Raw genomic sequence first — 14,451 nt, 5'->3', positions numbered from 1 at the left:
TGCCTTGTTCCTTCCTCAGTATGCCACAGAAAGGGGCTCCTGCCATGCTTCAATGTGAAGAATGCACCTCTCTTGCATTCAGTACAGCACAAAGCTTCCTGCAGAAATGGGGAGGCTGACTCCATACTTCAAGACAAAGGAGCCGTGGCCAGCTTCCTAGCTGCAGAACATTTTAGAATACTGGGAACCTAGCCAGCACAAGATGCAGAACACTCTCTGCTGCAAAAGATTTGCAGGGCAAGGGACCATAAGGCAGATACGTGAAGTAAGCTGTGCCTGAATGTCTCTCAGTCTCCTTTGTGTGTATAGCCAGTCTGCCAAATAAAGTGTGGCAGATGAGGAATGGTGACACCCCAATCAGGCACAGGCCTCCATGACATTTAACTGGGTGTGGACACAAATATTTCTCAAAGAGATTTTTCTGGGCCCAGGAATTCCAGATTACCTTCTATTAAGAAGCAAGATGTTGCACTCATCCGTTACAGCAGGGGTTCTTAAACTTGGGTCCCCAGATTAGGGATGTGTCTGAACCCGTTCGGCACCTCCTTATGGAAGTGCTGAAGTGACTTGGGCGCCTGCATTCGAACCAGTTCAGCGGGGTAGGGATTGGTTCCTTTAAAAAGCAGGTCCTTAACTGCTCCTTCACCACCCTACTACTCTTCCGGGGATGGCGCCCACTTTCCAAAAGTCCATGCATGGCTGCAGCACTGCTCCCAGCAACCTGCGTGTGGCATCGGCAAAAGTGGCAACATGCTGGATTCCATTACCCATGGAATTGCCCTAAAATAAACTGGCAGTTCAGTTCTGACTGTCTCCCCCTGTTCCAAAGGATTGGACCAGTAGAGGGGCAGATGACAACAGGAAGAAGGAGCTACAATCACATAGTAGACAGCAGCAGTAGCACACAGCTGCTGCAGAATTAGTTGCCAGTCTGAGCAGCACCTTTAATTGGATTGCATCCGCTCATCCAAGCTGGCTGGATAAATAGGCATCACATTACAAATTTCCTATGGCTTAAAAAGACTACACTTACTTTTTATAGTGCCTTTCTCTCCACTCCCCCTAAACACCGCCTTCTGCCCCAATATTCTTTGAATCTTGGCATCATAGCATAATCAAAAGAATATTTTTGTGTGTTACCATTACAAATGCAAATCAGTACTTTAAATCTCCTAGCGTTGTATATGTTCAGAATGCCGGAAGTGTTCCATATGTTCAGAAATTACTTAAGTACACCCCACAAATTAGCCGGCGGAGTAAACAGACATGGTTTGAAATGAGCTCCCTGTGGATCTTTTCGGCCAGACATGCAGCTTTCAAAGAATCATGCTCAGGAGCAACCAGTTCCTCCTGCTTCCAGAAGAACTCAGCTTTGCAGAGTGCGAACCAGCTGGCTACTTTGACAATCACAAAGCCACCTCCCTTCCCACTCCCAGCCAGCTACACAAAGTGCTAAGTAATTGGCTATTGCAATACCCAGAGCAATGTTTCTATCTTCTTAAATGGCTGTTATAAATTGGGTACTATGCTATATGTCTGAGCAATTTCTTTTTAAAAGCCAGAAGCCTGCCTAAAGCATGGGGGGAGGGCAAATATCCGCACTGGATTAAGAGTCACCTATTGCCCTATTCACACATTATGTGAAACACTTGTACAAGTGTACAGTGTATACAGGTACAGATCTGTGCACGAGCACAGTCATTCACACATTAGCCATGTGCTGGCTCAGTGCCTAGAGGCTGTCAGGACCTGGATGGGCCAAAACAATCTCAGGCTCAGTTCCCTCCAAGACCAAGTTGCTCTTGTTCAGTCTGCGATCTGGCGAATTGCCGTGTGAGTTTATTTCTTGACGGGATTGTGCTTCCCTTGAGAGGGACGCTTCATGATCTGGGGGTCCTTCTGGACTTGCCTTTGGCCAGCTTCGGCTGGTTCGCCAGTTACGGCCTTTTCTTAACCGGCAGGCCCTGGCAACAGTCACTCATGCCTTTGTTACCTCTCGTTTGGATTACTGTAATGCACTCCACCTAGGGTTGCCTTTGAAAATGAATGGGAAGCTTCAACTAGTCCAGAATGCAGCAGCCCGCCTCCTTATGGGTGGCCATGGATTTGATAGTGTCACACCTCTTTTACGGTCGCTGCACTGGTTGCCTATTCGCTTCCGGGTCCAATTCAAAGCACTGGTTCTCACCTACAAAACCCTTATAGGCTCAGCACCTGTATATCTCTGGGATCACCTCTCTCAGCTGGTTGTATCCCAGCCTGCGAGGTCTTCTCAGCGGGCCCTCCTTAGTGTCCCAGGCCCTGGTGTAGTGTGTGGTGCCTGGGCCCATGGGTGGGCCTCCTCTGTGGCCACCCCTCTTCATTGGAACACTCTCCCCCTGCCCACCCCCAGATTCATTCAGCCCCCTCCCTGGCTGTGTTTAAGGCCCTTCTTAGACCCACCTGTTTCGCCAGGCATTTGCCCTTTATTATTATTATTTTAATTAATTGGTACTGGTATTGTTGTTCACTACCTAGAGTCTTTGGAGGAGGCAGTATATAAGAAAATTTTAATATAATAAAATAAATCTGAATGCAGGAATAGCAGGTCAGCTCCTATCTGTACTATGCACCTGAGTGACCTGTAGGCATGATTGCAGGTACAGTCATTCACACATAAAGATGTGCAGAATCTGTATACTCAAACAACATACTCTCTGAATATGGCTTATATGTATCTGATGCCAAGGGAGAGGGGGAGAAACAGAGCTTTCCTTATAGCAGAAAAACATATTCCTTTCCTGGAAGTACGTACAGCTGTATATACCCACAGTTTAGAGGGAAAGCCAGAACAAGCCTGGGACCCACATGGCCATGAGGCAATTGAAGATTATCTCGATACTTCTCCTCAAAGGGAATAATTAGAGCTTTCTGCAGATGACACGGCAACTTTGATGCACCGTGGGGTTCTGTTATTTAAATCCCCTGAAAACCTGGCTTCTGCTGCAAGCATTGTGACAAGGTCCGCTGGGAGAAACTATTATTCACCATTAGTATTTAAAACACATTGCCCAGGCAGTGTATTCTGGAGTTGGCAGCCGTGTGTGGTTGTAGCCATTTCAGAGAGTGCCTGGGAAGGAAAGAGGAGAAGGAGATGAATAAGGGAAATCACAACCACCCAAAATCTCAGTTAATAATTTATCATCAAAAGACAGGTTCAGTAACAGAACACAGCTCAAGAGCTTGGGGGGCGGGGAGTGTCCAAAAGAGCATGCACATTTCAGATAGACTTTCTCCGCAGGCGAGAATGCTCCCGGCAGCTGGGGCTATTGGACGACAGAGTGCTTCTGGGGGAAGACAAGCCAGTGTGGTCCTTCCCACCCAGAGAGACTTCCATGATTTTGTAAGAAATAGAATTATAATAAACAAGATTGGTGTGGCAGTTGAAGGCCTCTGGGTGGGAAGGATCCGGGCTCCTGCTCAGCCGTGGCCTGTAACACAGACAGGTGCAAAAAGACGGGACTCTGGTGGTGGAGCTTGAAGACCTGCCCCGCTGCCTCTCCGCATCTTCTTGGATCAATGGAATGAGGTTCATTTGACTGGTCCTGTCTTCTATGGGGAGCAGGATATCGTTTCTGCTCCGATTATCTTCCCTGGGCTTCAGGTTAATGTAATTCCTGGCTCTCCTTAAGGAGGCCCTTTCTTCTTCATCCCGTCTCTCGTCTTCCGAGTTCATAATCAAAAAACGAAACACGACTAAGTTAAGGAAAGCTCCAATCACCGTCAAGCCCACCAGGATGTACATGAAGCTAAAGGCTACGTATGGGGGCTTCTTCTGCAAGGCTTCATGTTTCTGCAGAGCCACAAAGTCTCCAAAGCCAATGGTGGTTAATGTTATGAAGCAGTAATAAAAAGCATGGAAGAAGGTCCAGCCCTCAAAATAGGAGAAGGCAGCTGCTCCAATGCCCAGAGTCCCCATACAGGAGAGGAAACCAACCGCAACCATGTTCTTCATGGAGACAGTCGTCTGCCTCATGCCCAGGCACTTCTTTATTTTCTTCAGCACCATCCGAACGAGAATGTTCATGCGCTCGCCAAGACTTTGAAACATGACCAGAGTTAGGGGAATGCCCAGGATTGCATAGAACATGCAGAAAACTTTGCCAGCATCTGTCCCAGGGGCAGCATGCCCGTAGCCTACAGCAAAAGAGGGGAAGACAGAGAAATTTTAAAAGCATGATCAAGATTGGAACATAAAGAAACGGAAAATCTATCTCAAGAGCCTGCAGGGTAATTCCTATTTCTAGCTACTGTACTACTCGGTCAGGGACGCAAGATGATAAGAGATGCAGGATATAATTACTGGTTTGAAGAACTGGATGTTCTTCTAGGTTACACTGCCTGATTTCATACAGCATGATGCACTATGAAAATAAGATGCCACCTCACCTTTTAAAGGGCAAGTGTCTGGCAAGATAAATGGTGGTTCTTTTTTCCTTTTCTTATTTTTCCATCACAACCCAGCTTACAGTTTAACAATGGTCAAGTCTGAAAAAGTGAAGAGTGCTGAGGACAATCCTTTTTGCATCACCTCTTTGTTTCTGGGCTTAAGGGAGGAAAGCTGGTCCTATGATAGTGAGCATAAATTGTCCCCTTTGATAAGCAGGGTCTGTCTTGGTTTGCATTTGGATGGGTGACTGCGTGTGAGCAATTTCTGCTGAACTCTTAGGGGATGAGGCTATTTGCTCAGTGGTAGGGAATCTGCTTAAATAAAACAAAAACCACATGTACAGCATATTCAGCAAACAAGGACTGAGTTCTGCATGCCCAATGACAAAGGCACAGAACCAGTCACTTCTCTCTCAGCCTAACCTACCTTCACAGGGTTGTTGTGAGGAGAAACTTAAGTATGTAGTACACCACTCTAGGCTCTTAGAGGAAGAGTGGGATATAACATGTAAATAAGAAAAAATTAAAAAAATATATTGAAAGAAAAAAACTACCCTCTTTTCAAATTCTGAATTCAAAAATTTTCTGGAAAAAATCCCCAAGCAATTTTTTCTCATTTGCATCAAATATTCTCTCAGGAAGTTTTACTGTGCATTTTTCCTGATGCCTTAAATAGGCTATTATATGATTTGGCATGTTACATGTTTACTTAAAATACAAATCAAGAGAATACAGGTGGCCCTCGTTATTCGTGGGGGTTCTGTTCTGGCCTATAGACATGAATATGGAAACTGTGAATAACAAAACCTTATCCCCATGGGAATCTAGGGAATAGGTTCCTACATGCAAAAAAAGGCTAAAAATGGAGTGGGGGGAGCATAAATAAAATAAATAAAGTAATCTACCTTGTTCTCCAGCAATGTCTCCCAATTCCCCCCCCCAAAAAAAATGGGATTTATTTTTTTTTAAGATCCACAAAATGGCTTTGCACTGTAAAATGGCAGCCATAAATGACACTGTAAGTCATTTCCAGGTCATTTCTAGCCACTCAAAACTGCAAATAGGTGGATTTTAGCCTATTTTTATAGCACAAATAAGGAAACTGGGTATATAAGACATGTCCATGGATATGCGAAACTGCAGGTAACAAGGGCCCAGTGTTCTAATTTTTTTCAACTGTGTGTCGAATGAGTTTTCTTCTGGGAGGCAGTATCAAGGCAGTGTGTGAGCATGTATATTCAGAGTGGAACTTTCCTGATTAAACCTGAGCAGGATCCAAAATCAGCTGAGTGGATATTGAAAAAAGTGTGAGCGTGCACACAGGCACACACCTTAAAGGGAACACTGCAAGGGCCACATACATAGATGTACTCTCACACACTCTTCCTAGGGATAATCACCTGAAAAACCTTAATTACAACTCTGAAGTTGCTAAGCTTGCCTAACACTGCATGGCATCCATTTATTGTTATTATATTTTACTATGCTAATATACTATATTTTACAAACAATGCATTTTTAGAAATGGAAAAGTTTCTATGGAAAAATGGGAAATGTTTCTATTTTAAAAAATTGTCCATAGAAAATTGATAGCCCCATAGTCCTGACCATTTTCCTCAGGCTTCCCCCATTCAGGAAAGGAGAGTTAGTCTTCTTCTTTTTCTTCTGGTTGGGTTTTTGCAGGAGGTGGCAAGGCACTGCCGGCATTTTCTGCAAAGCCCAGCTGGGAGTTATTCACACATGGCTTCATGCTGTGGGGTAAATGTTGAGCGAAGCCACTTCAAATTACACTTGCAGCACTGAGGGAAGCAGCCCCTCCCCTCTGCTCCAGGGTTTGCTTTTGATGCAAGTTCACATGGCATGCCTCCATGTTTTCCTTCTAGCCAATGTGTGTGTGTGTGGGGGGTGAGATTACTAAAGAGCTGCATCAGCATTTGTAAACAGAGTATCCCTCTTATCATGCTAATGATCCTAGGTCAGTGCCTCTCCCTATTTGCTCCGGCGTTTTCAGAAAAAGTAGCTTAAAATTTAAAAAACCTGGAAATATCTCAAAGATAAGCTAGAATTCGCAAGACAAAGCCCGATTCGTGTGTGGAATGGGTCCAAGGCAGTGCTGGCCACTGTGGTCCCTTTAATTTTTTTCCAACTCTGTGTGGAATGAGTTTTGTTCTGGGCAGCAGTATCAAGGCACTGTGTGTGCACATGCATTCAGAGTGGGGTCTTCCTGAGTGGAATCTAAAATTAACTGAGTGAACATCAAAAAACTTGTGAGTGCACACACGTACACACGCCTTAGAGGGATATCGAAGGGACTTTGGGATAAGTTTGGCTGGTGTGTGAACGCACACTCTCTCCTGAAGGAGATTCGGGGTAGAAGCCCTGTGAAAAGAGAAACTCAAGTATGTAGTACACCGCTCTGGGCTCCTTGGAGGAAGAGCGGGATATAAATGTAAAAATAGTAATAATAATAATAATATAAAGCCTCCTCGTGAGCAGGAAACCACTTCTCCTTTCCTCCATGGAGAACAGGGAAGAAAGGAGAGGTGGTTTCTTTCCCACAAATTTGGGCTTCTGCAGAAAATATCAGTGGTGGCTTGCTCCTCCTCTTCCAAATCCCCAAAGACTGTGCAGAAGGAGCCTCATGCTTTTAGCAAAAGCACAACTCACAGGAGAGAAGTCATTTCTCTTTTCTCTCCCAGCTTTTAAGGAAAAGATGGGTAGTTTCTCTCTCTTCCTATGCAGCAAGAGTAGAGCAATTCCAAGGCTAATGGAATCAGGCATGTTAGCACTTTAAAAAAAAAAAATGTCTATAACCACAGTCAAGTTACTACTATACACCCTCTGGCAAAAGAACATCTCCTACTATAAAGCCACATTTTAGAAAACTCTTAAATATTCTAGATAGCTCTGAAACATTCAAAATATATCAGTAATGGAATCAGAATTTGTGGACATAATTTCCAGTTCTTACTGATATATTTTGCACATTTCACACACTATCTATAATATTTAAGGGTTTTGTAAAAATATGGCCTTATAGTAGGAGATGCTCTCTTATCAATGGGTATATATAAGATCAACTTGAAAAACTGCTTATGGGTACAGTCATTGAAAGAGTGGTAACATGCCTGATTCCATTACCTTTGGAACTGCCTAGCAGCAAGGTTCTGGTTGTAATTTCTGCAGAAGCCCAGTACAAGAGCAAACATTCCTCCATTCCACAGGACTGGAGTGCATGACACAGGATTCTGAGAAGGAAGGAATAGGCTGCAGCCAAAAGCAATGGATTTGGCCAGTAAGCCAACTAAAGATGTGTGGACTGCTGCGATTTGAAATCTTTGACTCTTGAAATGCTGAGAGTGACATCTGCCATGTTCAAAATAAAGCTACCACCTTTTCATTCATTTTCAAGTTCATTAGGCCAACCTTGCTTACCAGGTGGAAGAGTTCACTAGACTCTCAATCAAAAAAGCCCACTGAGCTCCAACACTTCAAAAATCTAGAAGGCAGATCAAAAATGCGGAAGAAATGCAAGAGTCATCATTTGCTGCTATTACCATTTTGTTGGCTTACTGGATCATGGTTTTAGGCTTAGGGTGATCTTCAGTTTATTTTCTCCTATGGATTTTTAAAATCCAATTTTCATTGAGCTTTTAATGGATAGATATGGATTTTGCAGGTTGCCTCAGGCACTCTGAGTGGAAACACAGATGACAAACTTTAAAAATAAGTAAGATCTAAACCATTTCAGAGGGTCAAACTAGACCCAACATTAAGTGTGTCATCCTCTTGCTTGGAGCGTACATCAAAATAAAAATAGCAGTCATCAAGCAGAGGAGTGAGCCATACCAGGACTGCAGTACAGTACAGTAGTAGGATTTTTTAAAAACCCTTTACTGCCATCCTGTTTTTCCACCCCCAATTCCCTGGAAGGTACTGAAGCTATTCTCATGATCACTGGGAAGTGGGCTAAGGGAGCTCAGTCTGCTTTCCACGGATTGTGGGAACCACCGGGCTTGCAGGCGAGCCCAGTGCTCCCAAGGTGGCTAGCCCGCCTAACTACCCCTCCCCTAAGAGGAGGTTAACGGAGCATCTTTCTGCTCGTGTGTTGCCGCGGAACAGAGCAACACACAAATAGACCCCTGACTGGGCGTCTCTTCAGAATACTCCATGCACTCGCACGGGGCATCCTGGAACTTCTGGGGGCCATGCGGCCACCTATCCCCGTCACCCCTGCCGGCTCCGTGACAGAGCCGGCAGTCGTGTGGACGGCCGATCTGGCTGCCCAGCTATAAGCGGCTGCTCGTCTGCGGGGAGAGTGGGCTAAGCCCGCTCTCCCTGCAGTTAGTCCCAAAGCTCTTCTCACTGATTGTGAGAAGAGCTTCACTATTTGTTTCAGTGACACCTTCAGGAACTCACAGCAACTTCAGGTGAGGGGACATTCAGCAGGAAACTGGTTGCAGAGGGGAAAGGTTAAACAACCTTTATCTCTTTCCCTCGTCTGGATCAAGATCTAATCCTAACAGGGCTGTTGTTTTTTTTACTTAAGTAAATCTGCAATGAGACAATTAAACATTAAATGTTGTGTCTAGTTTGGCTCCAAGATAACCTATTCAGTATCCTCCTCTTAAAAACCTCTACTGGACAAAGCATGAGAGAATTTATTGTCCTGCTCGACACAGTATTGCTCATATGTATACTCCGCATTCTATTTTTTTCCCTTTACAAACTTATCTTAATGATGCATGTTTAATAAATCTCCATAACTTTGCTTATTGGCATAATGTGGTATAGTGTGAGAGTTTTGGACCAGGACTGGGGAGACCTGTATTCAAATCCCAGTCAGCGACCGTATATAAACAGAACTGAACTGAGTTCAAATCCCCATTCAGCTATGAAATTCACTGGGTGACTTTGGACTAGTCACGTATCTCTCAGACTAATCTACCTCACAGGGTTGTTGTGAGGATATACATAACCATGTATACCACTCTGCGCAACTTGGAGGAAGAGCTAGATATAAATGTAAAAATAAAATAAAAGTTTTTAAAAGTCACAGGAGCGAGAGGAATTAAAAAAGACCTATCTGGAGATCCAATGCCTCATTGGCTGCAAATCCTTAGCAGATCCTCTGGTTTCTCAGATTTCACCATTGTCCCAGACCTCTCAAGCTTTATCTTTGCAGCCTTAAGGTTTAAACACTTGGATTTCTCTTTTACACAAAAGCTGAGATTTCCAGGATGCCAAATTGTGCAGCCAATGCCAATTTATGCAATCATGGTATCTTCATGAAGCTACTTCCTGTTTGCTGCAGGCAGAGAGAGGCCAGCATACATCCCTATACAGGTAAAACTCGGAAAATTAGAATATCGTGCAAAAGTCCATTAATTTCAGTAATGCAAATTAAAAGGTGAAACTGATATATGAGACAGACGCATTACATGCAAAGCGAGATAAGTCAAGCCTTAATTTGTTATAATTGTGATGATCATGGCGTACAGCTCATGAAAACCCCAAATCCACAATCCCAGAAAATTAGAATATTACATGGAACCAAGAAGACAAGGATTGAAGAATAGAACAATATCGGACCTCTGAAAAGTATAAGCATGCATATGTATTCAGTACTTGGTTTGGGCCCCTTTTGCAGCAATTACTGCCTCAATGAGGCGTGGCATGGATGCTATCAGCCTGTGGCACTGATGAGGTGTTATGGAAGACCAGGATGCTTCATTAGCGGCCTTCAGCTCTTCTGCATTGTTTGGTCTCATGTCTCTCATCCTTCTCTTGGCAATGCCCTATAGATTCTCTATGGGGTCAGGTCAGGCGAGTTTGCTGGCCAATCAAGCACAGTACACTGTATACTTTTCAGAGGTCCGATATTGTTCTATTCTACAATCCTTGTCTTCTTGCTTCCATGTAATATTCTGATTTTCTGGGATTGTGGATTTGGGGTTTTCATGAGCTGTACACCATGATCATCACAATTATAACAAATTAAGGCTTGACTTATCTCGCTTTGCATGTAATGCGTCTGTCTCATATATCAGTTTCACCTTTTAATTTGCATTACTGAAATTAATGGACTTTTGCTCGATATTCTAATTTTCCGAGTTTCACCTGTATATCCTTCCATGGGGCAGGGTGAGGTGGCCACCTCAGGCACAGGTATGGACAAAGTCACAGGGACAGCAAGCCTCACTGAGATGTTCTCCTGCACAATCCTCACCAGAAACTTGTAGAGGACAACTTCCCAGTGGATAATACTGAGTGGATCGGATTGGTCTGACTCCCACTGTGCCATGCTTAATGTCACCCATAATCTGCCACCAGAGGAAGATGCCTCACCTTGTTTCCAGGTAGGGCCACCTCCAGATGCCACTTTCTTTCTCTGGGGGGAAAGTCAACATAAGGAGGAGGAAACCTTGGATGCTGATAATAGAGAGTTATGAAGAAGCAGAATGTTTGGGGAGTGACAGATGCAGCAGCTCTATGATGGCTGCTCGGAAAATGTATTTGCTATGCCAACAATCCACAGGTTTGGGCAAGTGCAAAGCTGTATTAAGTTGCCAAGGCCATCAGGACTTTCCTCTGCTCTTTCAGGTTCCCATGTTCTTGTGCTACGTCTGTGTGCACGGGTGTGTGCGAACACTCGCATGCCCATACATGTATACCTCCCCCTTTTTAAAATTTTGAATAAACATCATAAGGGCAATTACACTTGTAAGAAAGGGAGATTGTTGAAGATGAATGACGTGGATACCCAAGACCTAGAGGGGTGAAAGAGCATTCTGCCATAACACCTAGATATTCTAATTGTAAGAGCAAGAGATTTTTCTCCCAACCAATTGGACTTCTGCACAGAGAATCTACTTATGTGTGCTATAAACACATATAGGTTTCCGGGCAAAATACAAAGTCCTGGTTATAACCTATAAAGCCCTAAACAGTTTAGGCCCACAGTATTTAAGAGAGCGTCTTCTTCTGCACGATCCCCATCGCCCACTGCGTTTGTCAGGGGAGGCCCGTCTGTGGCTACCCTCAAGACATTTGGTGGCCACTCAGGGATGGGCCTTCTCAGTTGTTGTTCTGAGACTTTGGAATGCCCTTTCCGTTGTCATAAGACTCTCCCCATCTCCAGTGGTTTTTAAAAAGATCTTTGAAGACTCATCTTTTTAACCAGGCCTTTTAACTTCTGTAATTTTAAATATTGTAAACTGATTTTGTTTTAAGCAGTTTGGGGAGTTTTAATTGATTTTAACATTTTATTTATTTGTATTGTTGTTTTATAGTTGTGAACCGCCCTGAGACTTTCGTTTGGGGTGGTATATAAACATATTAAATAAATAAATAAACAAACAAACAAACAAACAAACAAACTGGCCACAATTCAAAAGAATCCCATAAGAAATGGCACAGAAGCAGCAGTTTAAACATTTTCCCCGAAGTACAATTTTCACCTGTTAGCACCCATTTTTCTAAAGATCTAAAACGTTTTCCCTTTTCCTAGGTATTGTACATGGACTTTACATTTGCAGGAAATAGGGTGGTTATTTTTATGTTGGAGCAAGGAGAGGGGCTGTAATTGAAAAATCATTACTCTTGCTTACACAGATGCATTTATAATGCTCTTCTTATATCAAAGCTCAATAAAATAAATAATTGGGGGGGGGGGGTGTTGCCAAAACAAAAGTAACCTGAACTTCCACAGTTGGCTTCTGAAATGCAGTATCTAGTATCCAACATACCAGGATGTTCTAGGATGCAGTGAAACTAGCTACCAGTGACCCCAAAATGCTTGCCAGGGAAAACGTCAAGGCAGAGAAATACACACGATGACTATGGCATCACAGTGAGGTATCAGAGGCAATGTGACTGGTGAGGTTGTTGCTCTCTCCAGGAAGCATGTATAAGTGTGTACTGCCCGGCTTCGTGCTTTCAGCTCTTTGCCTACAATACATACATGGAGTGCACTGGGGCAATTATAGTGGATGCAGGGAGCAGATCATCCACACAGACCGCTTGGTGCAGCCAGCCAGTTACTTCAAGGTATGTAAGGTATGCAAAGGAACAAAGTCAAGCAAACAGACTTGGAATAATGGGGTGACTGCTAGTGCTAACAGCTCAGAGGCTAAAACAGGGGCTCCCAACCTTAGGTCCCCAGATGGTGTTGGACTACAACTCTCATCATCCCCAGCCATAATGGCCACACAGAAATGGATAATGGGGGTTACAGTCGAACAACAACTGGGAGCCCAAGGCTGGGAATCCCAGGGCTAAACTGGGTGGAAGCTGGATATAGTTACATTATACTGAAGGGAGACCACTTTGTACATGCTTAGAGGTCCCCCTTTTATAGTGAGTTTTATACAAAGTACACATCCTAAAATTGATCAAATAGGCACCAGGCTGAGGTCCTGACTAAAACCTGGCCCTGGCAAAAACCCTGCAGGGATGGGCAGGAGGTAGACGGCAGTCAACTGGTGGACCCACTGGCTAACTTCCAATAGATTACCTACAGCTTGCTGGAGCAAAGAATGCTGGATTAGATGTCTGTGGCCTGATGGCCACCAATGTACTTCTGACATTCTTATGCCAGAGTGCATGATCAGGAGCCCTTTTCACATATTCAGAAACCGTATGCACTGAGTGTATGGAAGGGGGAGTGCCCAATCTCAACCTCGATACGCCTGTAGGATCTCCACACAATCACAACCCCTACATAAAGCAGGTGTCACATGGGGAGAGAACCATACACCAATCCAATTAACATGTGGAAGTCAGCACTCACTCCCCCTCCATAGGTTCAGTCTATTTTTTTTATTACAGGAATTCCCAACCTTTGTGTGATGACAATTCACTTCATTCCCAGTCACAATGGCCTTTGGCCACTGTAGGCCAGGATGATGGGTGTGTGTGTGTGTGTGATCCAGCAGCATCTAGCGACCCTGAGATTGGGAACCCGTCTATTATCCTGATATACAACTCCTTCCATCAAGGTGTTCCAGTGCAGGCTAACCTCATATTATCCCAACAACCCTGTGAGAGGCAGGGTAACTGATCGTGATGGCCCAGGGCAAGTCACTCACTGGGTTTCATGGTCAGTGAGGATTTGAACCCAGATCTCCCTCATCCCTTCTCCAAGTTCAGAACTCTAAAGAAAACATTACCCTCGCATCTGATTGTGGATTGGGATTGTAAAAAGGACTAGGAAAAGTCACTCACACGAATTAATGATGCTTTACCGGTTTAGATACTGCCCCCCCCCCCAACGCACTCGTGTTTCCTAAATCAGTGGAGTACTACCGAAGACTCCACTTTTGCGGATTTCTTTCTTTTTAAGAAGTAGAGCAATCAAGGCTGATGTCAGCCCAGCTCTGCCCTAGAGAGACCCGGAGGATAACCTGGCGCACTCACGGGTGTGCTGTTGGCTAACTGGTTGGGGACCATCCCGCCACTTTAGGGGGCGCGAGGACAGGTGCCGAGGGAGGCGCCCAGCACTCACCGATCGTGGTGATGACCGTGATGGCGAAATAGAAGGAGCCGGCGAACCTCCACTGCTTGCCGGCTCGATGGGGCTCGGCGCGCAGCACCAACCGCTCGAACTCCCGATAGTCCTCGGCGGTGAAGCGGTACTTCCTCCGGAGATCGCTCCGCTTCTGCTCCAGGAGGCGCTTGTGGCCGATCTCGGCCTCCGACTCGAGCGCATCGAAGACGGCGGCGCCCACCAGCAGATAGGAGAAGACGCAGACGATCAGCGAGACCGTGCGCAGGTTCTGCCGCTTCATGGCGAGGAGGGGCTGCCCCAGGCAAGGCGCATCAGCCGGGGCAGCGCATGGCACCGCGCAGGCGACTAGAGCCTCGTCGCCGCGGGCCTCCCTGGGCACCAGCCTGCGGCGGCGGGCATCATCTCCTTCGCCGAGCGCCGGGCATTCGTGGCAGAGCCTGTCCCAGCAACCAAGAGCCTCCCCCCCGCCCTTTGCCGCTACTAACTCCTGCTTACGTCGGGGGTCGCCCACCCAG

General features: G+C 45.2%; 1 protein-coding gene across 1 annotated transcript; it reads right to left on the bottom strand.

Moving 5' to 3' along the window:
• Nucleotides 1-3,163: 3,163 nt before the first annotated feature.
• KCNK15 (potassium two pore domain channel subfamily K member 15) lies at nt 3,164-14,216 on the bottom strand. The gene is made up of 2 exons (XM_053250140.1): nt 13,934-14,216; nt 3,164-4,176 (listed from the first exon to the last, which is right to left on the bottom strand). The coding sequence occupies exons 1-2, from the start codon at nt 14,214-14,216 to the stop codon at nt 3,260-3,262; spliced, it is 1,200 nt and encodes a 399-aa protein (XP_053106115.1). The 3' UTR covers nt 3,164-3,259.
• Nucleotides 14,217-14,451: the final 235 nt, after the last annotated feature.

The sequence above is a fragment of the Hemicordylus capensis genome, chromosome 4 (genome assembly GCF_027244095.1).
Source record: "Hemicordylus capensis ecotype Gifberg chromosome 4, rHemCap1.1.pri, whole genome shotgun sequence".
Taxonomy (NCBI): Eukaryota; Metazoa; Chordata; class Lepidosauria; order Squamata; family Cordylidae; genus Hemicordylus; species Hemicordylus capensis.
This window is presented reverse-complemented; position numbering and strand designations above follow the sequence as displayed.